This window comes from Phaenicophaeus curvirostris, chromosome 3 (assembly GCF_032191515.1).
Source record: "Phaenicophaeus curvirostris isolate KB17595 chromosome 3, BPBGC_Pcur_1.0, whole genome shotgun sequence".
In the NCBI taxonomy this organism is placed as follows: domain Eukaryota; kingdom Metazoa; phylum Chordata; class Aves; order Cuculiformes; family Cuculidae; genus Phaenicophaeus; species Phaenicophaeus curvirostris.
The window spans coordinates 86560121-86587963 of NC_091394.1; the positions used below are offsets into that span (position 1 = coordinate 86560121).

The following is a 27843-nucleotide window of genomic DNA, read 5'->3' on the forward strand; positions in this document are numbered from 1 at the left end:
CTCAAACCAACTAAAAATATTTGGCCAGACACCAAGCTGTACCAGCTACTAACGCTCATCTCCAGGCCTGTGCACAGGTCACTGCTTCAGTCGGGGATGTAATTTTTCATGACTAACACAAGGTACAGCACAGGAATGATTCTATCGCCTTAATTATCTTTTTCTTAGGCAGGGACAGGTCTGTAGGCACGATGCCATGTCCTGCAGGGAAGACTGGGTGTTGAGCCCCTCCACTTGCAGTGCAACAGCTGGAAGTAGACAGGTGTGATGAACCACTCCGATGCAAGAAGATAACACTGCCTCCAGCCCAGAGCTTCTGAGTGACAGCAAGTCAAGGCTCAACAGAAAACACTCACCTCACAGCCTTCTTTGAGGAAAAGGCACATGGTAAAAGCAGCCATGTAGCGTGACATCCAAATGACAGAAGCTTCAGCAGGGAGGTGGTTCCTACTCTCCTCTGCTCCTCCCAAATATTTTAAATGTGATAATAAAGAGCATCTGCCTTAATGAGAAGAATCACGTGGAAGTCCCTGGCCTGCTGACACAGCAGAACAGTTCAGCTGTACCGACTCACACATGAAGCTGACCTCACGCTGGCTGTCCTGACAAGCCAGTTCTCCAAATCCAATGCAGCTGAGGAATTGAAGAAATTCAGTTTTGTGTTAACAGAAAAAACATATATATTTGAGATGATGTGGTTTGTGCACTTTTATGCAGACACAGTTCCTGGTTTCTACAACACCCCTTAAAACCACACACAGTCAGTAAGGAGACATTTATTCCATTATTTCTGTTTTCAAATTTTTGGTACAAAGTTTATTTCCAGAAGTTCCCAACTGATCCTTTCTTCTACCAGCATCTTTTAGGACTTTTCTATCTCTGATTTATTTTCTTTATCTGTTGAAGCAAAAGCAGTAATTGCTACAGAAAGCATTAATGGCAATATTACAAATATTTTACAGCAGCATCCATTTGTCTCTTTGCCTCAAAAAAATAACAAAAATAAATCCAAAGACAAGATCCGTACTGCCACAAAGGCTTAGGTTTGTAATATCCAGAAGTATGCTGCGTTCCCATAAATGAGTTGTACAAGTCCAGCACAACTTTCCAAGTTTGTGCAGAGCCTGATAAATAAGACACAGAAATATCAGTTACGTTATACTGTTTCTAAGAACTTTTACTCTGTAAAATGTTTGGTCACTCAAAGCTATAAGCTTAATCACATATCAAAGAACACAGGCAATAAAGCCCATCTTACTAGAACATATAGAATTAGGCCAAACAAAATATAAGAGGACAAAATCTAGTGGTCACTGAAGCCTCTTCAAAAAAGGTCTAAAACAGAATGTTTCCATCATGTAATAAAAATGTACTGTATTAAAACTGGACTTTTTTTTTTCTTCTTTTACGAGCTGTCTTTTAATCAGTCTTCTATTTACAGTGCAGAACTTCTGCCAACTGCAGTAGTTTAACTTTGGCACAACACTAAGTTCCAATCCTTTTGAGTATTCAAGTCCTGTGTGTGTCCAAAAATTTTCTTGGTTTCACGAAAGATTAGGCCCATTCACAGTTAACCAGTTATCTTGAACTTTTTCAAGAATTGCTTCCCCTTCACCACGTTGGGCAGCTACAAAGGAAAGACACTGTAAGCTATTGCATCATTCAAAAGAAACTCTTCATTCTAGACAGAGACAGTATTCTTGCTTCCTTCCTTTAACATCACATATACCAGACGGATCACACAGACGGCTATGTACTGGACACCTTCCAAAAACCTTGCTGGTCGTTAGTGAATCGTCTTCCTCATACTTCAAATACATAACAATGTGTTAACTTAATTTAGTTTCACATGTCAAACAGGACATTTAAATATATTGCAATATATTATGGAAAATTGCAAAGCGCCATCATTTCTGTAAACGAGATTGACACCTGCTAACTCTCCCATGCACATGAAGAGCAAGTACCTAGTGCCACATTTTCCATACAATATAAAGCCTTCTCAGGTTGGGCAACTTGTTTTAGTGCATTTCTGTACAGTCTGTAAGCAAACATGCAGATAGCCAACTATGCAAAACTGGAAACACTTTTGTAAGCTGGAACTGGAGGCAGGGGGAATATTTTGAAATCATAACAGAGCTCTTGTGGTTGATCATTTCGTATCACAGATGAAGACTTGAATCTTCTGTCAGTATAGCAGATTCTTTAGGGAAAGTTTAATGACAGGTATCAAGTATTGAATAAACATTAGGAAATATTTTCATCAACTGGGACACAAATAATATGTGTTTTAGCACATTCTAAGTTATACACAGTCTAACGTTTATATAGCAATCTTATATCTTAAAATACTTGAGAAACCCCAAATCACTTTTATGCCACAGTATTATAACCAAGGATCAGTTACTTTATACACTGCTGTAGTGCAACCTGCTCTAGAATAAAAGAAATAAAAGCAAAAAGCTAAAAGAAACAAACGTGAAAATAAAGGGGCCTCACACTTCCCAACTCTGGAAGCAGAGTTAAGTACCACTGCTAACCACAACACAAAGATCCATGCTGCAATCCAGCCAGCACACTCTCCGGCATAGATCCATCTCGCCCAATTTCAGATGTCTGTAGTGTCAGCACCTGCCTGCAAGCCACGTGTAACAGAGTTTAGGGTCCAGTTCCTCTGACCAGCTCCAGGCATTTGGGGTGAGCTGGCTTGCATTCATTAGGTTTACCGACTAGCTTCAGTGTGCCACTCAAATGCGGACATCAACACGCAATCAGATGAATCCCAGCTTAACCTATAAAAAGTGTGATGGGATCCTCAGTTACCACTCCACATTTTACAACGTTGTGTCAGTCTGTTTTGCAATGACTATCCACTGAAAAAGTGCAGATGCTCTTCACCACAGAAAGACAAAACCCTCCCCAAAGCTCGGACCATTAAACTTGAGAATATTGGCTGTAACCCACCTGTACTTCAAAATCCCCCTTTTTAAAGGTCTGAAAATGACAGAAATTTGAGCTATTGGGTGTGTATAGGTAGCTATTAAGGGGATTTTTCACTTTGTTACAACTTTCATTTTAAAATCTCTTCCTACAGAATTTCAATACATCACTAAACCTCAAGTAACTTCACCCAGTTAAGTTTGTGTCAGACTACTTGGTAAATCTACTTATCCTAGGATATAACAAGCTTGATGGAGAATACAGGTGTAACTATTTAGTGCTGGGAAACAGAGCCCTCTGCCAGCCCTTCTCACCGCTAATTTACATGATAATCCCAGGTATTATGAAACACTCTCAGCAGCTTTACTGCTCTCTGATGGTCAATACTATCTTTTCATTACTACTGAATGTAGGCAAAGTAATTTTCCAAGAAAAAAATAAATTAAATCAAACAAAGTAGCTATATTTCATTGCACTCTATTTGTGTGTATTCAGGTTAGGGATGGGGTATTTAATATTACAGGAACTCAAAGATTATCTTCTCTCCTTGGGAGATATGAATATAGACAGATAGGAAACTCAGGTGGAGGACGCAAATGGATACTGCCCTATTTACAGAAGCAAATACTGACATCCAGCTTGAATACACAGTACTCCATTAAGTGCAAAAGAAAATGCTCCCCACCTTAAACTCAGCTTAGTTGTCAGTTACTGTTGTACTCTCATGTCAGAGGAGAATGGAAAAGACAGTCTGCACCTTTGGGCCTTCTGGCCTACAGGAACTGCATAAGGTCATGAATCACTTTGCATGGGCTCTAGAATCTAATATTTTCTCTGTTCTGCAGAGAAGGGAGTGCATTTGTCTGCCTCAAGGTTCCTTGGCAAGCAAGAAAATAAGCTTTTGCCCAAAGTCAGCAAATCATGCATAAGAAAAATCATTTCATGTCATGTGAGGGCTTTGCAAGAGCTTCCTTCCAATCACAATACTGCATACAATGTCATGGAAAAGTAGTTTTTCAATGGAATCAGACAGGGCTAAAAAGGGAACGGCCTCATTTACTATAGCGTGCATTAGAGATCATCCACTAAATTCTAATAATGAGGTACAGGATATCTTTCCTCTCCTTTGCTTTCAAAACAAAGCAGTGATTTCCATGTGCTAAAAGTGAGAGATTGCAATACTTTACTTGTTCTGTCAGAAGAGCAAGAGTAAAACTTGTTTTGCTTATTAACTTGCAGGTAAGTGAATTCTGAAGGGCAAGCAAAAGTCAAGAGCCTTTAAACTTCTGCGTTTTCCCTTCTTTCTACTTTTTACAAGCCAGCACTCTCTTAGTTCATTCAACCCTCCAGGGAGGAACAGGTTTGACTTTCTTTTTACAACAAACACTAACCTTGGGGTAAGTGAAAGGCTGATACTGGGAAGACAGCACTATTTAAGATGGAACCATGCTCCTTCAGTGAACTCAGAAGCAAGAGCGAAACATGCCATGAAGCAGTGCAATAGAGCGATACCACATGCTTCACCTGGTTGTGACAGTGTTTGCTTTCTTTTAGCCCTTCTCCCTCTCCCTTCTGGCAGAGGATTATCTTTATTCCTTAGCTGAATTCCAGATACAGCAGATCATGTGCTCCTGGCAGAAACATCAGATGAAGAAGAAAGCTCTGCCTTAGCTCTAAAGGAACTGGTGCTTACAGCTGAGTTCTGAAACTGCTCCCAACAAAGACTGAGAACAAACCAGCTACCTAGAGGTAAGACCTGAGCAAGATCGAAGAGTTTCTTCATCTCACTGTCAACGGCAATCACAGAGGCCTCATGACTACCTCAAACCTAAGAGGTGAAGCTTGACAGAAATACAGAAAACATACCACAGGCTCACCTACGCACAGCTCTTCACTGAGCAGGGAAATCATCAAACTCCCACATGGACACTCACCCCAGGGTAGAGGTATTTTCCTGCCCCTTCCTTCCCCGCTGTCAACATAGCTCAGACCAAGTGGCTTCCAAAACACCCTGCTACAAGAGGGAGCCAGGCTACTGGGACACACTGCTGGTGAGCACAGTAATGCTCAGATTCACCTTAAATTAAGACACTCCTTGATATGTTGAAGTTCAGGAAGTTTCCTCTATGTAACTGGTAGAATGAGAAGGTGTCGTACATAACCTCTCCAACCACTGTGCGATTTCTGTTTCCCTCAGGTGAATACAGAATATGCCTTGGGCACCGAGGTAAGCAGCACAGCAGCCTAAGGTTGGCTGAGATGAATCTGGGCTAAACCACTGTCACCAGCAGCTTTGAGTCCCCACCAGCCACAACCACAATTCACAGATAAAACAGACTAGCATGCTAACAGCTCTTTCCAATGCTGCTCCTGTTAGTTTTGATGTGGGAGGCCTCTGGAAAGAGTATCCCTCTCTCTCTTTACACAGTGCAAATATACTCATGCTGTAAACGTGAAATAAACTGTTAACAGACTCAGTTTGTTCAAAAAGAAATAACAGACAGATTACGAGCAATAATGAATGCATACAACTGCTCTCTTTAGGCTGAACCCACCCAGATTTTTCTGATCCTTGGCACAACTGAAAGGCTTACAACGTTCATGCAGCCCAAAGGAAACAAGTGTACTCTGCATCCTTAATTAACCAACCCAGAGCACGTGGTTTAATTTAAACTGTATATTCTGCAAAGAGACTGCGTTCCTCAATGGGCTTTAAATACTATTAGAAACACTGGAATATAGGGAACTAATATTTCCAGCAACTGAAAATGTGGCCCAGTATACATGAGCCGCCATCTCTGACCATTTTATTGAAAGGCATCCAATCCAACTATATTTAGTCTGATAAACAATGTATTTCCTCTTCCTGTGTTTTTCAGGCCAGATGTGCTAAGATCTACCAATGAAGCTGAGTGTTATGAAACAGAACACTGCCAAAATGGAAAAATTTTCCCATATCAACATCATATCAACAATTCTGGTCTTCATTTTTTCTCATCTTTTAAAGAAGGTCACATTTAATGCTAGCATAAATGCAGTCTCTGTTAACAAAAAATGCAGATGTTTATTTGCACGGGTTGCTAGTTTGTTTGCGTTTTTCAGGGGTTTTTAAGAAAATTAATTCTGGGTCAACCTTAAGGACTAAGGTAATTCCAGATTTTGGTTGCTAGAGGCATATTCCCAAGGATTTTAAGGATTTTCCTTAATATTTTTTTAAACTTAAAAATAGCATCTCTTTCTCTGCTAGCTTTGTCCTTTCCCACTCGACAAGAACTGATTTTTGACCCTGTGTTCCCAGCAGAGCTTGACGCTAACGTATTTCTTGTATCTGCTGACATCTACAACAGCCTCTCCATACCACTCCCAGCCAAACAAGAATAACTCCCACCTACATGCAGCAGTCAATGCTGAAAAGGACAGATACACCACCTCCCTTCCAGTTAGAAGCACTCCAGTCAAATATGCTGACAGTATGGTTTTGCTTCTTCCCCATCTCCAAGTTAACCAGAGGGATTCTTGGCTAGTCCTTTCGAGCACTGCTGGCTACTTTGTGCCTCAAAGATTTGAGTCTAAGAAGCCAGGAAATCATTTAATCATCAAATCCATGTCACATACCAAAAGCCATTACCTTTTAGTTTCCAGCAAACTCAAATACTCAGACAAGCTCTGGTAAATGACTTCCACACAGAACATCCTTCTGCAACTCAGGCAGCTCGTTCAAACTGGGAGCAGAAGGACAGCTACAAGTGTCCAGAGAGGAATGCCAGTTATCAGTATTTTTTTTTTCTCAGATGTCATTCCCTGGGGTTCACCTACTATGAGGTATGAAAAACAGATCTAACACGGGACTGCTCTGCTTCCAAAAATCATAACTAAAAGTACTTTCTTGGTCTTTTGACAGCTATCACAGTGAGGAAGAAAAAGTAATTCCAGATTAGGTTCTTAGAGAAGTGGAAACCTTAAGACACATTTTCTCTGCACTGATCTCTCTCGCATTGGTCACCAGGCACAGAAGCCTTCAGAGAATATACTGCAGATCTACAAAAGGAGACTGCTAGTATCCTTGCCACAATGCTCGCAACAGCAGCACCAATTCACCATCTTTTGACACCTAAATATAAAGTAACTTAGCCCTAAAAAAGGCAGACCAACAGTAGCAGGAACACAAAACTACTCTTCCTTGGAGTAGCAGTTCTCTAGGATGCCAGACATCTGCCTAAACTTACTTCCATGAATTTGGTCCACTGGTTTTAAGTTGGTAATTCAAACTCTACTATGATTTCAATGTCTTAAATGGCTGCTTTTTTTTCTGTTTTAAAAACACTCAAGATGTAGATGTTTTCTATCAGATTAAACTATTTCTGGAGTTCAGTTCAGGCAGATCAAACCACCTCTACAAGAAATGTGTTCACCCAGCAGCCCTAAAAACAATCAGCGTAGTGGTGAGCTCAATCTGTTAAGATGAATTTAAGCTAAACCTGCACACAAATCATTCAACTGAGCTGTCGCTGAAGAACAATTAAACACTAGTATGTTTATCAGTCCTAAGCATCTAAAAGCCATGTTTGAGAAATAAACACTGCCACAATTTACTTGAAAACCCTTCTTACTGCCACTCAAAGACGCTTTTCTTCCCTGTATCTGTGCATTCTTACAAACTCCAAAGCAACTCTGAATGACTTCTAGAAGTTTCCACTTCACGTTTACCTTAAAATTCAGTGTAAGATTTCATGAAATTATTCTTTTAAGGTAGAAATATACGCTTTTCTTAGCATTTCCAACAGAGGAAAGAAAGCACAAGCTAAAAAATGAATGTTACTATCAACTGCATCAAGTCTGCCAGGCATTTAAATTAAATTGATGTAGGATATACTGAATAATGTAACAAAAAGCATCTTCTAACATTAGACTCATTAGCTCATAGTTATCAACAAGAAATATTTCAGCACAAGTTCTGTAAACGCAAAACACTCTGAAGATACGCAAAAGGTGCCAATATCACCTCTTTTTCTTATACCAAGCAATCCTCACCCCTAGCTTCACAGATTCCTTTGTTACAATTTTCCCCTTCTCTTTTGTTTTGAACTCTTTCCTTCAGAAATAAACCCAGGCCTTGAAACCTCACAGGTGAAGCGATGCTCACAAAAAGACATCTTAGGTTTTTGTATTTTCCTCCTTCACGAGCAGGCAACGTTCTCCTACATCAATGAAAAAAATGTGTCTGTGTTTTTTTGGAATTAACATAAGGCAATTAAATATTGAGAAGCAGTCACACGAAGGATGAACATGAACCTTCCCATCAGTAACGTGGAAGAGGAGGAGCCGAACTGGATCCGATTTATAACCCCATGTCCTAGGCTAGGCCTGAGGATGTCCATCTCTTGTAGCTAGGAAGTGAACAGTTGTTGCCTGCACAGGTAGCATCTTGCCCACGTTCTTTTAGGTGCAAGGAAGATGCAAAGCAGGTGCTTGTTAAACTGAAGGCCAGGAAAATTCAACTGGCTCTTCACCGTAACATCAAACCAAATTCACAGGCTTTTGGCCCCAATATTGCACATCAATCTGATTTTGAAAGTTTACGCTTAACATGTCTGGGAGGTTCCCAAGTATCACTATCATCTGTTTCTTCCTCATCTTCCTGATCTTCCAGCATTTCATCTTCCTCCTCATTCTCATCAAACAGCTCTATTCCAAGTTCTAATCTTCTTTGCCTTTCTGCAAACCACTCTCTGACCTGCTCATATCCCATGTGAGATTTGGCTACCAGTTCATCAAGGTCTTGCTCATTAAGAAATTTGTGCTTCATATAGTAATCCTTTAGGATTGCTGTTCCAGTTTTGAATTTTATGACAGACACCCCTCTGTCCCAGCAATTTAACCTCTTGCTTCCCCGAGGCCTCCCCCGAGGCCTCCCTCTCCCCCTCCCTTTTGGTCTTCCTCTCCCTCTCTTTCTTGAAAAGCCCTGGCCATTCAGACTGTTCGGATTGGCACTCTGGTAATAATAATACCATTTCAATCCGCCATTTTTCCAGGCATAGCGAGTATCTCCAAACCAGCTCACAATTTCTGATCTTGGGAGCCCAGTTTCTTCTGCCAGCTTGTTGTATTCTTGTGGAGATGGCCACTGAGTACGGACAAAGGAACTTTTAAGCATGTGCAACTGCTCTGGTGATTTTTTGCCTATTTTGCTTGAAGTGGAACTCCCTGATTTTGCTCCTGCTGTTCCATCTCCCACAGATGTTTCTCCAGCCTCTTCTTTTGAGCTGCCAGCATTGCTCTCATTCAAGTCTGCTCCCTCTTCCTTCAAGACATTTGATTTCCTTCTTTCCGTAAACCAGGCATCAATCTCTCTCCTGGTCAGTTTGGTTTGGGCTCTTAATCTATTCATCTCTTCATCAGTAAGGACAGGGTTATTCAGAAAACTCGCTTGGAGGACTTGCAGCTGTTCAGCAGTCTTCTCTTTAAATTTCTGTGGGGTGAAATCAGGAAAAGCGCTCCATGATGACTTGCTCTGTGAAGTGACTCCCGTTGGGGACTCATTCATTTCATCACTCGAATCAATAACAATGGTGGCACATGAATCACTGTTGAGATGAATCCCATGATTATTCTTTGAGTTTCTTTGATTGTAGCGTGTATCACTGAACCACTTTTTGATCTCTCCTTTAGTCAGGCCTGTTATTTTCATAAGTCTAACAATTTCTGAATCCTGAGGAAACTGATTTTTAAGGTAGCTGACTTTCAATTCTGCCAGTTGTTCCTTTGTTTTTTTTGCTCGGATGCCGAAGGAGTCAGGGTTCATTAGCGTGGACTCATTTTTGATAGGCTGAGGGGTTGGAACAGCTGCTACTTGCTTGGTTTCTGCAACAGGCTGAGCAGTGTGAATCTGATTCTTCTGTAGCTGTGTTTGGTTTGGGACTCCCGCTACAGTCAAAGCTATTGGGGCTGTTACTGGTAGCGTATTTGCACCTGCAACTTGAGTGAGAACAAGTCCTGGCTGACCAACTATTTGGCATGTCTGTAAAATAGAAGGCAAACCATTGCTAGCGGCAGAAATGTGCGCAGGAATAACAGTAATTGTCTGTGGCACAGTATGCACTGTGCCATTAAATTGTTTCCTCCTTGCTTCCTCCACTTCCTCTGGCGTCCAGCTCACACCGTGTTTAAGACGCTGGGCAGAAAACCATATTTTAATCTGTTCCTCAGTGTACTTAGCTTGAGTGGAAAGAACAGTGATTTCCGACATGGTTGGATATGGAAATTTGTTGTAGGTGTTAAGCAAAAGAGGATTGTTATCCAAAGCAGTATTATAAGCTGGAATGCTATTAACAGGTATCAGGACTTTTGGAATCACATTTGAGTTCTGTGGAGCTGTAACAGCTGTTATAACCTGTGCCACCCCGGGCTGCAGCACTGGTGCTGGAGCCACTACCGCACCTGCCACATCTGCTGCACTGCAAACAACCGAATGGCTTGCTTTTGACTCAGAGACTGCTGGCAGTGGGTTTTCTACTACTTCTTCAGAGTTTGGCTCATTTTCAGCTCCCTTTTCTTCACCGGGAATGTCTTCAACTACATTGTGGAAAACAGCAATCCGTTTAGTCTCGGGTTTATTTTTCATCATTTTCATAATAGGAGTTTTGCTAATTGAGATCCCTGAAGAGGGGGCCTCAGAAGAGTCAGCCTGTTCAGCATTTTCTTCTCTAACAAAACTCCCATCAAAAGTGAGATCATTTACTGTTTGTTCAAAGATTGTCTGATTATTACGTTTCACCATGGTCAATTTAAAATTCTCCTCTCCAGGGTGGTACTTCAAATTATGTTCTGAGAGTGCATCGTATCTTTTGGTAAGGAAATTGCATTCTACACAAACATAGGATGAATTTAGTACTACGTTTGGATGTTCTGAATCCACATGGAAAGTAAACATATTGAGATCTGGAGTCTGAAAAGTACAGTATTTACACTCGTAACCACCTTCTACCTTATTTGTATTTTTCTGATTGTCTGAATCCCCACCCTCATGAACATCCTCATCACTTGTTACGCTCTCTGCTGTAGGGTTATCTGTTGGTGCGAGTGCAGGTACTTCCTCCAAGTCTGATACCGTTTCTAGATCCGGATCCTGCTCGTTGGCTAATACCATGCACGGTGTTGTTGATTTTCGTTTACTTGCCATGCCTGTTTGTGGAAATGATACTGACTGGTCAGATACAGACTTTGCTTCAAGCTCTTCTTGATTAATAATAATGGCTTTCAGTACTTCAAGTCAGTTCTTGTAAAGTCTCAACATTTATCCTATTAGCAGCTTTTCTTTTGTAGTGCAATCAGATTAAATATAGATAGTTGAGGACGAGATGTTGAGACACGGTGTTTTAAAGTCCACATCCACCACCTGTAGTAAAAAAGACAGTGGAATTAGTGCAATTTAAAGAGTAAATTCTGTTCTGCTATATATTATGGCTTAAGGTATTTCAGCCCTTTGGGGTTCAGTATGCCACCGTTCATCCCCTGAAACCAGCAGATCCATTCCAAGAAGGGATACTTGAAGCTAGAAAGGCAAAATCCAATCCACTTACTACAGGCTGAAATCCTCTTACTACAGGTTTTTGTCAAAGCAGTGAAAGACATAAAACACAGAATGGTGTAAAAAACAGGTAACTTGCTGACTGTTTCCCTTTCTCCAGAAGGCTTTTGCTTAGTACAATCCTGAGGTCAGTTGTCCTACATAATTTTTGCAGTCTTGTCTTCGGACTGCTTTGCCTTATACTATGACAACTTCTCCCAACTGCTCCGTGAGCTCAAGCCCTTCCTACCACAAACTCGACTCCAGTACGACACCTCCACTACTGACCCAGTCACATCTTTAATGTCAGAGGATGTGAAGGGTCCAAGAAGAGGCAGGTTTAGAGTGTTTTTTTATTGTATTACCTATACAAGCACGACCATGTACAGAAACTTTCTCCCAAGTCTGGAAACAGGCAGAACAATTCCTTTTTAAGGCACTCTGGCAGACAAAAGATGATTATCCTTTCTTCCTAGCTCCCCAAATGTCATTCTCTAATTGAAGACCAATCCCAAACCAATAAAAGTTGATTGCTACCACATGGCAATTAACTAAAATCTGTTTTCATGCCTCTATGCATTAACAGGGACATAATTGATTGCATGAACTGTACCAGAAAGAAAAAGCATTAAAGATTGATACAGCAATCAGAAGCCAAACAAAACTGTGTTCTCTGTTTAGAATTCCTTGTCCATTTCTAAGAAAAACTGAAGCACCACCAAATAAAGTTGAGGCCTACAGAAATTCGGAGAATAAATATAATGTTAAATAGCATAGAATGGAGTGAATTTTACCCCACAGAGACCATTAGTCTGTTGGAAATTATGCACAAACTTCTGCAGAAGGTTATAAACTCTGCAATAGTTTTCTTCCTGAAATAAAATCAAGCACCGTTTTCTTATATCAAAATCCCACAGGTACATGAATTTTTAGACAGTGGAACATCATTTACTTCCCAAAGCGAGGACAAGCACAAGTTCAAAGGGAATACTGAGTAGCCGTTTCAGAAGGTTTAGACAGGGAACAGCATGCAACATGTTAAAAACCAGAAGGCTAGCTTTGTTCATGACAAAGTCTTAAAGGAAAAAGGACCGTGTAAAAGGAAGAAATGGGAAGGGGGAAAGAAATATTCTCTTTCACCGTACAATAAGATGATTCTTTTTTTTTTTATTATGGGAGGGCAGAGGCTGTGGATATGGAGGAAGATAAATAATTCTTAGCTTCCCATTTTTTCCTCAGGCAAAAGACAAAAGTGTTCATCCACAGCCACCAGCCAGTGCTGCTCCATAAGCTGTTTCTGAAAGTGTGTGCCTTGCCTCACTTTATCATAAAAATCCTCCCTAAATGTTTATAAGAGTCACCCTCTGCACCACTTCCATGCTTATATCCAAAGTGCACAGCCTGACATGATAGGCTTTTTATGCCAAGGATATGGTTACACGGCATTAAGGACACTGACAATGCTCAATAAATCCTGGTTAATCATCATTACAGGATGACAAATATTGAATAGTCCTGGAGTTGAAAGACATCCTTCTTTTAAACATTAATGCTAGGAGTCTGTACAACTGCACAGAAGTCTAAAATGTGTTTATTTATGTATATACAAGCTATGTATGGCAGGCCATCTCACTTATCTTAGCCATGAGAGAACCATGAAGCAAAGCTAAATGGATCCATGTGCCTCAGAGCCCTGAAAGACAAGAGGTAGAACATTCTTATCCGTACTGCTGTTCTGTGGGGCTAGCAGGCTCTTCACAAAAGAAAGACAACCGCCAAGACTCAAATCTTGAGCAACGCTCTTGGGGGAAGAGCTGGGTGGTATTACCTAATCTTTCTGCAATCTTGAGTAAAATTTCAGAAATGCCAGTAATGTCCATTTTCAAAAGCTACTTAACTGCTAGTTCTGCTGACTGAAGCTGAAGTTTGAGAAGCATCTGTGGTACTCTGCAGTGCCTCATCCGCAGCACAGAGGATCTAGACAGAAGGCAGCCCAAGCCAGAGTAAGGGCTTGCTGAAGGTCCCATTCTGGGATGGCAAAGAGCACAACTGAAAGCAACATTTGGCCTGACATACAGTGTTCAAGCATATTTGAGATAAGGGTAGAGATAATAAATAAAGTGGGAAACCTCTCCAACAAATCAATGTGTTTTTCTCCTATCCTCTCATCCACCCAACAGTATTCACAGTGCCTGTAAGCCCACAGGACCATGTGCAATTGCATCACCTGCACACTTCACATTTGGCTCAAATCTCTGTATCGCATCTCTGTCTGCTATGGTTCAGTTCTGCTCACAGTGCACAGGCAGATTACACAATCCCTCCACTGTTTACCAACCTAGCAACACGTTTCTTTGATGTGAGCAGGCCTCAGACAAAAAAAGCTGCACTTACGCCCTTCTGACTATACTATGTAAGATTTTTTTTTTTTAAAAGGATGTTGTGATTTCAAAAATCCTGTTTAATTCAGGGCTGTGAAGAGCTACGGCAGCATTCACTAAAATCTCAAAGCCAGATGCTTGCAACATTTCCCAGTCTCCCTTCTCTACAGACTTTACAGAAACTTCTGCTCACTCCTCCTTGGCACTAATGGGATTGCTCCATCTGTGGCACCCTGCTTGACGTGCTCTCTCAGTTTACCAGGGGATTATGAAAACTCACACTCAAGTAGATTTATCAAACCAATTATGCATCACCTTTGTACTACAGTTCTTCTATAACACTTCTCCTGTGCTGCTTGCAGGAATGCCATGTGGGAACTCATCGTGTATCCTGACTTCAGTAAGGTTTGCAACACCCCATTCCAGCAGGCCAATTACCCCAGCAAAACACACAATCAAACTGGTTTAACTTGGTCTGGTTTTGACAAATCCACCTTTTTAAGAACCTCGTTACAATTCTAGGTTCTTACAGACAGATTTTTTAGTAAATTCTTCCTGTATCATCCTGGGAATGAAGATCCATTGACCCACCTGCAATTCCCTACATGTTCTCCTCTGCTCAGCCCCTCATTTGAAAGTGGGTACTATGTTTGCCTGTCTAAAGTCCTGCAAGGCCTCCATGAAACCCTGGAGATGATCACTAACGGTTGTGAGATTGCTCTGGCTTGTCCCCTACATACTTCACAGTCAAATACATGACTTAACAATGTTTAAGATGTTCTTTTTTTATCTGGATTGTATTTTATCCTTCACTATTAATACTGAAATTATATTGTGCAATGTGATTTGCAGTGAATATCCCAGTTGTTTGCTTTATGAAAGAATCCAGAGAAAAACTTACAATTAATTGCACTCTTGATCTCTCAAGACTCTCTCTGCAATCCCCTTCTGTAATTTTACCTCAGATTCTCATACAATTGACATTCCTAGCAAAACCAGCCCATGAAACAAGACATTTTCCCAAGAACATAAAAAAGAAAGGGCAGGCAACTTTTTTGAAGGTCCAGGGTCTTATATTTTCTTGTTTGAGCAGACACTTGCTCAGGACATTGCTCTCCATAAATAATCCCAATTCATTAATAATTATAAAGACAGTTTTATTATCCAGAGTGGAATTCAACATTTGAAGTTGCCCCTATAGCAGATTTGGATAAAGATTTATATAAATATTTTCTAAATGCAGACAGAAGCCTTTCTAACTACTACCAGTTAGAGCAGACGCATCCATGTCAAAAACCATTCTGCACAGATCTCAGTCAAGGCTAATCTGCTTTGATCTGTGCTGCCTCTCAGCGAGAAGGGTGAAGAACTTTGTTTTATAGTGCCTTTATCTTCAGTTGTTCATTATGTGCGAAGTTCACAGGGCATTACTGCTTACAGCTCCAAAATAAAGCCAAATCTCTACATAAATCCTGCAATAGTTACACCTGATTCTGGTTCAAATTCAACACAGGAGCAAAACTTGCCAAACTCATTTTAGCAGGATTTTGTGATTTTGTGTGTACTACAAAACAGGGGCATACTCAGGGCCCTTGCTGCCTTACACTTTGCACTAAGGTAGGTGTGTACCAGAAGCTGTTGCACAGTTGCCCACATACAGCTCTAAGGCACCTGAGCACTGGGAAGCCAACGTGAAGACCAGCAGAGGCTGAAAGGAGCCACAGGACATGCAACTAGACCTACCCAGTTACCTTTTAGCCCCAGTGGTTTTGAAGGGTTATGAGCAGATTCCAACACAGTCAACTTCAGAATTTCAAGCCAGAACTGACCACTAAATGACCCAGATTCTCTTTCTCCATTACAGAAAATCATCCAGGTGCCACTACAGTTAGCACGGCAACTTATGCCATTGCTTTTGATACATGAAGCCATAACCATTAATAACACAAAAGCTACATAGAAATGACAAGCACTTAATCATGGGTGCACTGATGAAGAAGTACCTTTAACATATATAGTGTGTCTCTGCTCCTCAGTCACACAAGCATCTATTTGCTATGTGATCTGGTCACCTTGGCAGTCAAACCTCACATAGGCAGGTCTTTTTTTTTTCTTTTTGACCTCTAAAGTGTTAAATTAAAATTGTGAGCACTCAGTACTTTTAACATCAGGCACCTTTGCATGATTATTCCTGAAATTGAGTACCAGACTCGTGTAAAAGCTTATCATACCAAATAAAATGGCAGCAGAGCTAGGGATACTTTTTTTGCATAGTTACAGCTCTGTTTTGTTTTGCTTGCTGTGCTGTTAAACAGGAAAAGGAAAGGAGGAAGAATTATTGACCTGAAAAGATATTTAAACGTGTTCAGGGTTGAAAAAACACTCAATTCAAGCCACAAAATGTTTCATATTGGCTTTTTAAAAAACCAGAACAGTAAAAAATTATTTAATTTTAAAAACTGTTTATCAAAAAGTTTCTTCTTAAAATGTCAAAACAAAAAGGTTTTATTCACTCAGGATTTCCTTCTGTAAAATGAAACAATCTGGTACAGCCATGATTTCACAAAATGTTCCTTTCCACTTTAATCTGACTTTCTTTTTCCTAGACAAAAAATTTCTAGAGACCTTGGTTTTCCCAGGCCCTGGGCTAGTGCTGGAAGTACAAGACCTGCCTTTCACTTCCTGAAGCCTGAGTCCCCAGACACCTTTCAGCTTCTTCAAAGGCCAAAGCAGCAGTCCTACAGATGGTCTGTTTTGCCAGATAGCCCGACTCACTCTCTAATCATCCTTCACGCTACACAGGAACCCTGGCGCTTTTAAAAGGTGACACAGCCCAGCACAGATTGCCTCCCTCTCCTCTCCTCTTTCTCCATGGATTGCATCTAACCGTAAGCGCCCTCGTCACATGGGAAACCAGACTTCAAATCAGCTGCTATCTGCTTTCATTAATATTTGCCTGTCACTGTAGCAAAATGATCTCTTCTCAAGAGCAATTAACAGTATTGGGAGAACTCTACCATTAAACAAGCAGGACTAGGTCTCAGGTCATACCAGCTCCCAGTGCTTTTATACCTCCTGCTAGGCCAGTGGCATTTGCAGGAGCAAGGCAGCTTAAGGACTACACTGATGCATGCCCATACAAGAACCTAGACAGTTGGAAGAGGAGAATCCATTTAATACAGGTGGTTTAAAGTGGCCTGCAAGTGTGCATGACAGGCATAAAAGCATGATCAAGGGCAGGTAACAAAACTGCAAGTACTACCCCAGATACAAAAAGGTGGCGATACATTATGACTCATAATTCTGCCAATTTTTTTTTTTTTTTAACCAGCAGAACGCATTTCTCAGACCTCAGGGCTTGATTCCTGCCAAATTTAAAGTTCCCCTTGGCACAGAGTTGCTCATAAAAAGGAAGACAATATACAGCTTTTACATTGAGACTGCCTCTCTTCTTCTCCTTGCTTCCCTCCTCACTTTTAATTTTGCTTTAGAAACTACTGAATGTTCCCCCAAAAGTCAAGGAACAGTAAACAACAGCAGCCTCCAAACAGAAACAATGTGTGGGAATTTCTCCTTTCAATCACCGTAAGAAACTGAAAACAAGGACTCACCAGGTGACACTAAGGAACACTGTTACATGCTCCACACCTACATGTAGACCTGCATACACCAGGGTACAGACCCATAATTTCAGTAACTTTGAAAGGATCCCAAAATGCTCAAATTAATATATAAACACAGTGTTTGTATGAACCAATGTTTTATGAATTGGGAAAAACAAGGACTTGGAGTGTCACTTGAAAAGTAAAAAAAAAATATTACAGTTCTATTGCATGGACCTAGGTCAGCACATGTCAAGGTGAAGACTTCAAGTCATGTTATCAAGACTGCAACTACTCTCCAGAGCCTGCTCTACCACTTGGGCCACCATGTGTTTCCTCAGAGCCTCTTCTGCATGCCCTTGATCCACTCACTTCTCACCTCACGACTTCCTTAAAGCCTCCTCCAGCCTCTTAACACTGATACCACTTCGTGAAAAGGTCAAGGACCACAGAGTGCACTAGAAGTCCTTTATCCTCTTTGCCATGTGACTTGTTTCTCCACTTAGGAAGTAAAAGAAGTGACTTCAGAGACAATATTTTAAGAAAGCTTTTTAATGTGCCTCCAGAACGCTACCAGTGTCACGTAACAGCTTTACTATTGTAAGCTGAATCACATAAATTAAGGACATACACAACCAAGAATTCACCAAGTCCCGACTGACAGAATTCTCCATACTGGAGAGATGCTGAAAAATTTTGTGTTCATGCTTGCAAGCACAGCTGATCTCACAGAAGTTATTCAGGGTATTATCCTCTGACCTGATCCAACCAACTTTCAAAACACAAATACAACACTCAAATTCCCCTCTACATATTCAGGGTACTTGATCACTACCGTTAAGTGCAGGTATTGCCAATGCAGCACAAAATCACTGCCAGGACCAGGATAAGGCTGTCAAGCTAGCCTAGGTTTACCTGCCTCTCACTACAACACCAACACACTCTTGGTTTGCTACAGATGAACATCACCTTGGGGCACAGTTATGTATAGTAACAGCATCTCAATACTGGTTATGTACCTCAACCAGTTGTCTGGAGACCTGCTGGGAACTTTCAGGACTTTCCATCCCTGTAAGTTTTCAAAACTTGTTAAGACTCCAAACAACCCTGTCTACCTTCACAGTTAATTTTGCTTTGAGCAGGAGGCTGGACTAGATGATCTCCACCAAGTCCCTTCTACTCTAGCCCTTCTCCTCTGGATTCTGGGATGTTTCAACTTATAACTAAAAAGAAGGAGACAGCCCAAGCTGCCTGCATAAACACTCTCTGCTGGTCTCAACTCTCTAGTAAGATACTACTGTGTACCAAGTTAACCTTTGTGAAAAGCAAAACGTTTTTATTTGCAACAGTGACCTGATTCCATCTCCCTGCTGAGCCCCGTACTGTACTACTGAGATGTTCCTGCTGATTTCTGTGGGAGATAATGTTGTATTCTGTGTGTGACAAAGACTGATCCCCCCACTCTCCCCCCTCCATCATGCATTCAGAGTGGATAAACATTGTTCACTGCCAATCAGACCAGTGACAAAAAAAGGTAACAGATAGGGGACTACAGAGCTTTCCAAGTATAACATGCAGAATAAAAAGCTGAATCTCCTATGGTCACCTGCAGGAGTCAGAGAGATGACTGTGTACTCAAGTTACCGTGGAATAATGAAGGGTCTTAACGAGTTGGCAGACCAGAACAAGTCTCCCAGCCCACAGTACAGGGAGCTGGGGGTTTGCAGTTACCGTGTTGAACACATTCTACTTCACAAGCGCTGCTGGACTAGGAACCCAACAATGCAGTCCCACACCGCTCCCAACTCACCTAAAGACAGACCTTCAAAGCAGCAGTAAAATAAACCAGGAAGAGCCATCAGGTCTTTCACCCAACTGGTCCCCTGCTCCACCATTATCCAGGCTCATGCCCCAAACTCTGGCTGTGAACCTCATCTCATGACTGACTTTCCACAAGATGTGACCCCTCTCCTAACTGCTCAGAGCCCTGCTTGAGAGGAAACCCCTCACTTTAGGAGCCACTGGTTGAGGCAAGCTGGAAGCTGCACCTTTTGCCTTGCTCTGCTGGAGCTGCCTGTCACAGGAACAACCCTTGCAGAAGACAGACAAAACTCTCACGTGCGGAGTACTGAAAACTGACTCCCCAGCTTCACTCTCTCATGAATAAGCATAATGGTGGAAGATTAGCACAAGAGGATTTAAGTGGACAGTATGTAGATAAGCAAAAGACTGTGCTTAAAATGAATAGCTGTGAGGTTACTTCCCTTTTTTGCGCTGGATTTAAATACCATAAAAAAATCAGAACAGTTCTGTTTTAAAATAAATAGGTAGTTTAAAGCTGCATAAATATCCTAGGGTCAAAATCATACTCTCACTGACTGAAACAAGAATGGGCAGAAAAATTTTATTTAAAAATACTGTATGTATTGATAAAACACATTGAAGAAGCAACAGAAAAGCCTAAAAAAAGATACAGCACAAAACAGGACAGCATCAGAGTTGATTGGGGAGAAGGAAGAGTGAGTATTATATCTTCCTGTTATTTAGAGTAAGAAAATGAAAATCAGTTTTAGTTAGAAACACTTTGTTAATCTACATTAATGATTCAAGAAAACACTGAACACATTTCCCTCCTATGAGTAACGCCTATCTAACTTATTAACATTAACCAGTCATCCTCATTAACAGCACCGATGACTGCCTAAAGTACTGTTCTAACTGTAAATACAGAAGATTTTATTAATGGAATAAAAGCACTGAGCAAAAAACCTCAGTATTAAAATGGACAGGTTTAGTTCATATAACTATTATTTTTGAGAAGCAAGTTGTCTCAATTAACCAAGCTGGAAATTCTCATTGCATACATTGAATTAGCAGCAGTCAGTGACTAACCCTATAGGCAGACACTTGCTTTGCAGAATCTGCACTTAAAGAAGATACAAATTATTTCCCGAATGACAGAAGTGTCTTGTTTGTAAGATCTCAAATTCAGGACTAAGCATGAGCTCTGCCAGCGCTAAAATCTTAACAAACATGGAGATATCATCACAGAAACAACATATTTAGTGTAGTAAGTATAAAAAAGTATCATATTTTGCCTCATTAATCTGTAGGTTTTAAAAAAACAGTAATGCTTGAATAAATGTATTCTTAGATATTCTAAATGTATACAGTAGTCTAATGAATAATAGAAACGTGTTATGCTGTTTAGGGGAATTTTTAATTTAATATTGATTTCCAAACAAATGCAGCTTGACATAGAATTGGAGTAACAGGAACTAATCGTTATCTGAAAAACAAGACATGCATAATTCACTATTTTCTAAGAAAATGACAAAAAGTAAAAATTAATACTCTGAGTGAGTGTATGTTGAGATAATGGACTGATAAAATAAACACTCACAAATATGATTTATCTCTTTTCAAAACAAAACTCTGTGACCTACCACGATATCTAACAATGAGAATAATTTGCCATTTATGAAATCTATCAAAAGCACAAAGATTAGAAGAAATTATTTAAACCCAGGTTCCCTACATACAGATTTAAACTATGATTAAATCACCTACTTTAAACCATTTTGCCTCCAATCACTTATGCCAGTTCCCATATATCAGGACTGCTTTTGAATTAAAGCACTAGTTAAATGATATCTGGGAAGAAAGAGGGGAATACAAAAATTGGTAAGGAGAGGCAAGGCAAGCCAAGCCATGGCTACTGTCATTATTACTATCAACCAAATTACAAGAGCCGAGGATCCGACTCGGGTGTGGTGCTCAAAGAAAATGTTTATGAGACCATCCAAGTTTAGTATAAGAGAACAGGCAGCCCTGGAAACCCCATGCGAATAAGTTACATCTGTTGTAGGCAGCTCCAGCAAAATGTTACTGGTTCACTAGCCTGGGGCAAGCTGCTTTTCCTCCCCCCTCACCGCCTTTTCTTTCTCTTTTCTGACAGCCAAATACAATTATTAGCTTGATTGCGAGGTTTTTTTGGTTGTTTTTTTTTTTTTTTGCCATCATCAAGCTAAGGCCGGGTGAGAATATTTTGTCTAGACTACTAAATGTTTGTACAGATTTTGCAAGACTGGTTTATGGGAACAGAATCCACTTTTTGTTTTTCTGCTGGAAAAAGCAGCATTAAAAGCAAATGAGCACCGTCATGCATTTGTTCTAAATTGCATATTACAGCACTGCTATTTTGTGTGCAATCAATAGATAATTTAGAAGAAAAAATGCCTTTAAAATTCAAAGCTATCCCTGAGCAGCTAAGGTTCTCTTGGAAACTGAAGGAGGAGTCTGAAATTATTGTTCTTTTGTTTGCATCCCCCAGTGGGAAAGGCAGCACACAACTAGAAACCACTGTGCTTTGAGGCAGCATGAATCATTAAGAATAAAGATCAACCCCCCTTCATCTGAACATTAGATATTAAATCTGAATCTAGGACAAAGGTAACTGAACAGACTCTTTCCTTCCCAAGCAGTTATTGGGTTAAATAAAATATCAAAGGGACTATATAAATCTTGTAACTTCCTCCACCAAAACGAAAAGGGATACTTATATTTCACAAAACACAGGCTGTCTAGATTCCAGTTATAAGCATCAACTTAATCAGTGGGAATCACTGGGATATGCATGGGCCAAAACCTACATCATCTTTTTTAGTATTTGTTTTGGAGGGTAGGGTATCTGAAGACGAAATGGCTGACTGAGCCATTCATTGCTTTGGGTGGATATGCCTGAGTCTTTCTACACAGAGTAGTGCAGAGAAACTGCTCCATTGCAAAGCAACCTGAAGTCCCAACCCTCCAACAAGCTCTCACTCTCAGCCTGACCCTCTCTCCAGTCAGCTCTCTGCAGCATCTGGACCTAAAACGTTGCCTGGCAAGGAAGAGGGCTCCTGTCCAGTAATTTACAGATACTAACTTCATGAGAATTACACTCAGAAACAGAATATTTACTCAAATAAAGGAGCATATATCCGCAAATTCTGCCCTTGGAATTAGCTGGTGTCCATTTGCATTCAGGCTTAAGTGCAATCCAAGAACTGCGCGCTCTTTGTCAGTAGAGGCGTATGTGACCACAAGGTATGGTGTCCGCACTGTACAGCATCCACACAAATACTGACACACTGGGAAGCTTTCAAAGCAAAGGATTCTGAAGTAAAATTTCAGTGTATATGGTAATGTGAAGCTTCCCCCTTTCTAAACAGTATAAACAACGATTATTATATATTTTTCTAAGGATGCGTGTGTGTGGCTATTTACTATATGTGCAAACAGTAAACTTAGTTTACTTCAAGTATTACTCCTTTTTTCTCACCTCTTCCCTCCTTTCCACAAACAAACCAAACACTGGATATTAGCAAGGCCTTATTTTTCCCCTGGAGGAACAAAAGAGCTATAGAATTAAAGAAAACAAACCAAAAGAAAAAAGCCCCCCCAGACCAAGCACTACTTGTCAAGAATCAGATTTAAAATTAATGTTTATGGACTGTAAGATCGAACACCTAAAGCTGTAATCATCTCACAAAAAAAAATTAGTCTCTTTCATTCTTAAAAATGAAATAAAAAAATCAGGTCTTGGCTCACCTACAAACTCCTCCAACAAATTTAAGTGAAACATGTGAAGAAGTCAAGTTTTAAACACTCATAAGATACAGGGAGTAAAATTGTGTGGATTTGTACCATATTGAAACAGATACCTATGATGGCAGCAGGGATCCTGTATGGCCACCAATCCCTCAAATTGATCGATGCACAAAAACTTGAACTCATGTGATACTCCAGGTATGGTGAAACTTTTGCCAGTCCAGATCCCCACTGAGTAATTTAGAGGACAGTGTGTTGTAAGTACTCGACACTTCAAACAAGGCTGGACCTTGTGCAATGCTGAATGCTCAAAAAATTCCACCCAAACTACAGATGTGTTTCAGATCTTTCCGAGAACCCTACTGAGGAACAAAAACCCCTGAGTTTTCACGCTTGCTCCATACAGCTCACTTGGCAACTGCTGTCAAGTGCCTAACTGCTCCTCATACAGCTCCAATTTGCAGAGTGCCCTCAGCTCCAATTGCTGCTGCTGCTGAAGGCAGATGAGCTGTGTATAAAGAGACAACATTTTTCTGCATTGGACATATTCTAAAGATTAACGAGGAACGTGGACTTTTTGAAGACGCACACAGATGTAACTAAGGTTTAACTCACAGATTTCTACAGCCCAGGAAGTAATAATCATTCTTTCCTGACTCCTTCCCCACAGTGTCCCCTTTACTCATTTTAGGACATAAAACATTCCTAGATCTCATTTTGACCTAATTTCCAGAAGAGAGCCTTACACCCATGCACAGAGCCAGGAGGAGAGTTTTAAAATCAACAGTACTTTGACATACAGAGCATATCTTTCCATTGCAACACAGGGAGGAAGGCAATCACATTAGTATAATGTTTTCTTTAGGCTAATACACGTCAACTTTTGGTGAAGTCAAGCTTAACAGACCTCTACCAAGACTGCTTCAGACTACACAAACATGCACTTCCATGAAGTTGTCAGCACCTTTGTAAGGTAAGACAATGTTAAAATAATCAACACTCATAACCCATGAACAGGGATTCAGCCGTTAAAACCTGCATGAAATTACTGCCCGATTCACAGCATCCATCGTAAGCTAACAGTTATTCCCCATCCAACAGATGTGGTTCATAAGATGCTTTGAAGATTCATAGTGCTGAGCATGTGGAACTTTACCATAACCATTAGAAAGTTCAGGACCTCATTTCTGTCTGTCTGATTCTGTGACTTTGCCACTCACAACATTCACAGAACGATACTGGCTTTGCCAGCAAGCAAGGGCTGGCGTTATCCATGCCTCATTACACAGTTCTGTCTGCCCACTGTTTAAGCAAAACTGCCAGCCTCAAAGCGTGCCTGAGAAATGACTTCAAGTTGTGGGCCCTCTGGCAGCGTGTTAAATTCCTTCAGCTCCTAGTAAGACCTATAGGTAAGGAAGGTGAGCAACACATGGCAAAATGCCACTGGGGAAGGCCAAGGTGCACAGAGTGAACCTCAAATACCAAACTCACTTTCTTAAATGGCTCCAAACACAATTTGAAGCCAGTTGTTTGGAAATTTAGTCTACTGAACTCCTTTAGACCTGTTAGGGACAAGCAAAGGTCATGCTGATAAAGAAGGTTTGCAACATTCAGGTCTTTGCTATTTTTTATATCAATTAAGGAATGCAAAAAGTAGCATATTGAAAGCTCTTCACCGTTTTTCCTAAAGGTTCTCGGATCAAAACATCTGTCCCTCTGTTAGTCATCAGCAATTTTCCTAGCTTCTGTGCTTTGGCATGACACCGCTCTTTTTATCATTTCAATGCTATAATAAATTTACTCTGCATTCCAGTTCTTGCCTTTTCAGATCATACTCTTTTTCACTAAATTCTATTGAACCTTTAACATTTACTATGATCCCAGAGGTCTTAACAATAAAAAAGCGGTACACATCTTCCCACAAGCAACAGCTGCCTTTTCCTCAATTTGGGGTGATTTCTGAAGCTGGTTAAAAGGATCCATTGGTTGTAGAGACACTGTTCTATGAAATATGGTGCAGTTCACCGAACTCTGAAGGATAAGAAAAAATCTTCAGTGGACCTTCTGATGTTCCTTCCAGTCCCTTTACAGAAAGGTAACAGAACTGGAAATGAACCATCAGTTAAAGTGATGTGAGGCTACAGAACTACAAAATGCTATCTGGTTGGTACAGGATACGTAAATGTGATTAGACTACTTGGGAAGGTCCTGAACTAGCCAAAAGAAATTGAAAAAAAGAGAAAAAAATGAGAGACAATGAATTGGAATAAGGACAATAAATTGGAATTAATAATAATACTAATAAAGCTGAAAACATAAGTGTTCATATCACTTTGACAGCCTGAAGAAAGAAGCTGCTTTAATGCTTAATTTGACAATATCAGGAACTTAATACCAGTAACAGAAAATCATATTCTTATAGGTATATGTTCAAAGGTGATGCTACTCACACTTAGGGTGGAGACACAGGATTGCTGCCTATTTAGGAAAGAGCAAGTAAACAAAAGAGAAATGGAAATGGCAGTATATTGAAAACTGCATCACTTGTAAACAAGTAACTGACAGCTCAGAAGCAAACCATTGTGGACACTTACAGATCAATGACCCTGCATCTAAAGCACAAGGAGAGGGAATATTGACCATTAATACACAGAAAAAAACAGCATGTCCATGCACTCAGCTAAAAATGTTCAGAACCTTCCCCCATGACCCCAAAAGTGCTACCACACAGGACTTTTAATTAACAGACACTAAAGAAAGCATTCTGTGAGTTTTGCAACGTGCAAAAATTAGAAAAAAATTAGAAAAAATAAAAATACCAAATTTAACATGGTGGAATTCTTAACTAGACCTCAGCTTGAAGGTCAAGAGAAACTGATGACCAAAATAAAGATTAGCCATAGATTAGCTACCAGTTATTGTGCCTTGGTTATATTTATTACGTACAGACAGAATAAAATTCAGTTTATAAGCAATTGCCACTTCAGAAGTTCCACTTTCATAAAGCTGGACAAAAAATCCAGAACTTGGGCCAGAGAAAAGAATCTGACTTCAAAGATAAATGACTTCTTTAAGTAATATTCTTCTAAAGTCATATCCAAACAAAGAGTGACTGATCATAACTAAATGAAAATATGAACCAAAATTTAATCCTTTCTGTCAGACTACATTCAAAAACAAAGGGAAAAGTAGGATGAATGCTCAAGGATAGCAATGAGCTTAAGTGAAATGCTACAGACTGCTCGGTGAAGCAAAAAACACAAGAAACAGTCCTTTTGGTACATTAGGAACAAAAGGAATCCCAAAATAGTACAAAACCCATTATGTGTTAGAAATTCTTCATTACTGAGAAATCTACAAAAGGCAGAACTTCAATATGCAGCTCTAACAGTCTCCAATGATCTACAGGTACACAGTGATAACTATTGTCTATTCCAGTATTAACCAATAGTGACAAATGACAGCCATTAAAGCTGGGCACCAGGCCACTGTATCCAGCTAAAGCAGGCACAGGGCATCAAGGGTGTAGCAAGAGAGGAAATAATCCAAAGAGGGTCATAACAAATATTAAGAGAGTAGAAAAGTCTGCCTCACAAAGAAAAGCTCCAGCTCAACCTGCTGTGTTTTACAAAGACAACTTTGGGGACAACAATTGTATACACACAAGCAGAGGGCTTTTCGCTCCAGCAAAGGCACAAGAACCACTAGCCTGAAGTTAAAAGCAAATCATTCTAGTTATGAAAAATAGCATCTATTTGAACCGCTTCATTTAACAGCACAATTCAGGGGAATTCATTTAACAGCACAAGCGAAACAGGCTGCCTTGCTGGCAACGTTTACAGACAGTAACACAAGTCTTTTCTAAATGATGCTGCTTGCTCAAAGAGGTGGTAATTCAGGACAGTTTGCATCATGCAGGTTGTTTCTGGAAGTGCTCACAAGCTTTCTTTTTTTTCCACATGAAATCCTTCTATGCAAAAGCAACCAAAAAACAGACTGCTGGTCAAAACCAACAGCACAGCTTTTAAAATTCCTCCCGCATTCCGTTAACTATAGGAATACGTTCTTTACACGTAACAAGTTTCATAACAAAATCAACCTTTTCCTTGTATTTATATGCACTTGGACCAACGCGCTCCCCGTCCATCTCCATTTTAAAAATAAGCGGCACCTATTAGACGTTGTAGAACAAGAGACATCTTAGCCCGCAGCGTTTTCCATGACGCTTTGTGCTAAGCGCGCCTCTCCATCCTCCCGTTAACTGTGTGACCCAGCAGAGCCCGAGCAGCAGAGACATAAAGCACAAGCGCCTACCAGACAGCGCTCACCGCTGCCGACGCTCGAGCCCTTCCAGAGGTCCAGAACTGCCCCCATCACATGGTTTATCGCAGCCGGTGTCGCTCTCCAGCGCTGTGCATCGCGATCTAGGGGAGAGCCGAGCGTCAGAGCTCGCCCCGAGCCCCCGACACCCCCAGAGGGAGCGACCAGGGGTCTTCCCCAGCCCTGCCCGCACACACCCCGCTCGGCGGCCCCGCGGCGACTCCCGAGCCGCAGCTCCATGGCTCGGGGGCCGCTGTCGGTCCGTCTGTCCGCCCTTGTGTCCGGCCCAGGGACAGCGGCAGGGAGGCAACTCGCCAGCTCCTCCGGGATGGAACTAACTGCTCGCCTTCTGCCTGCCCCTCTACAGGCGACCCGCACCAAAATTCCTCCCTGCAGCGAGCGAAGCCCCAGAACGCTCGGGCTGGGGAAGAGGAGGGAAGGC

General features: G+C 40.9%; 1 protein-coding gene across 3 annotated transcripts; it reads right to left on the bottom strand.

Moving 5' to 3' along the window:
- ZHX1 (zinc fingers and homeoboxes 1) lies at window positions 1–27533 on the bottom strand. 3 transcript variants are annotated; one of them, XM_069854614.1, is made up of 3 exons: window positions 27396–27533; window positions 8949–11335; window positions 1–1627 (listed from the first exon to the last, which is right to left on the bottom strand). In XM_069854614.1, the coding sequence occupies exons 2-3, from the start codon at window positions 11117–11119 to the stop codon at window positions 1612–1614; spliced, it is 2187 nt and encodes a 728-aa protein (XP_069710715.1). In that variant the 5' UTR covers window positions 11120–11335; window positions 27396–27533; the 3' UTR covers window positions 1–1611. The 3 variants fall into 3 exon arrangements, with proteins under 3 accessions (XP_069710715.1, XP_069710714.1, XP_069710713.1); XM_069854613.1 differs by having other exon boundaries at window positions 7972–11335; XM_069854612.1 differs by having other exon boundaries at window positions 7943–11335.
- Window positions 27534–27843: the final 310 nt, after the last annotated feature.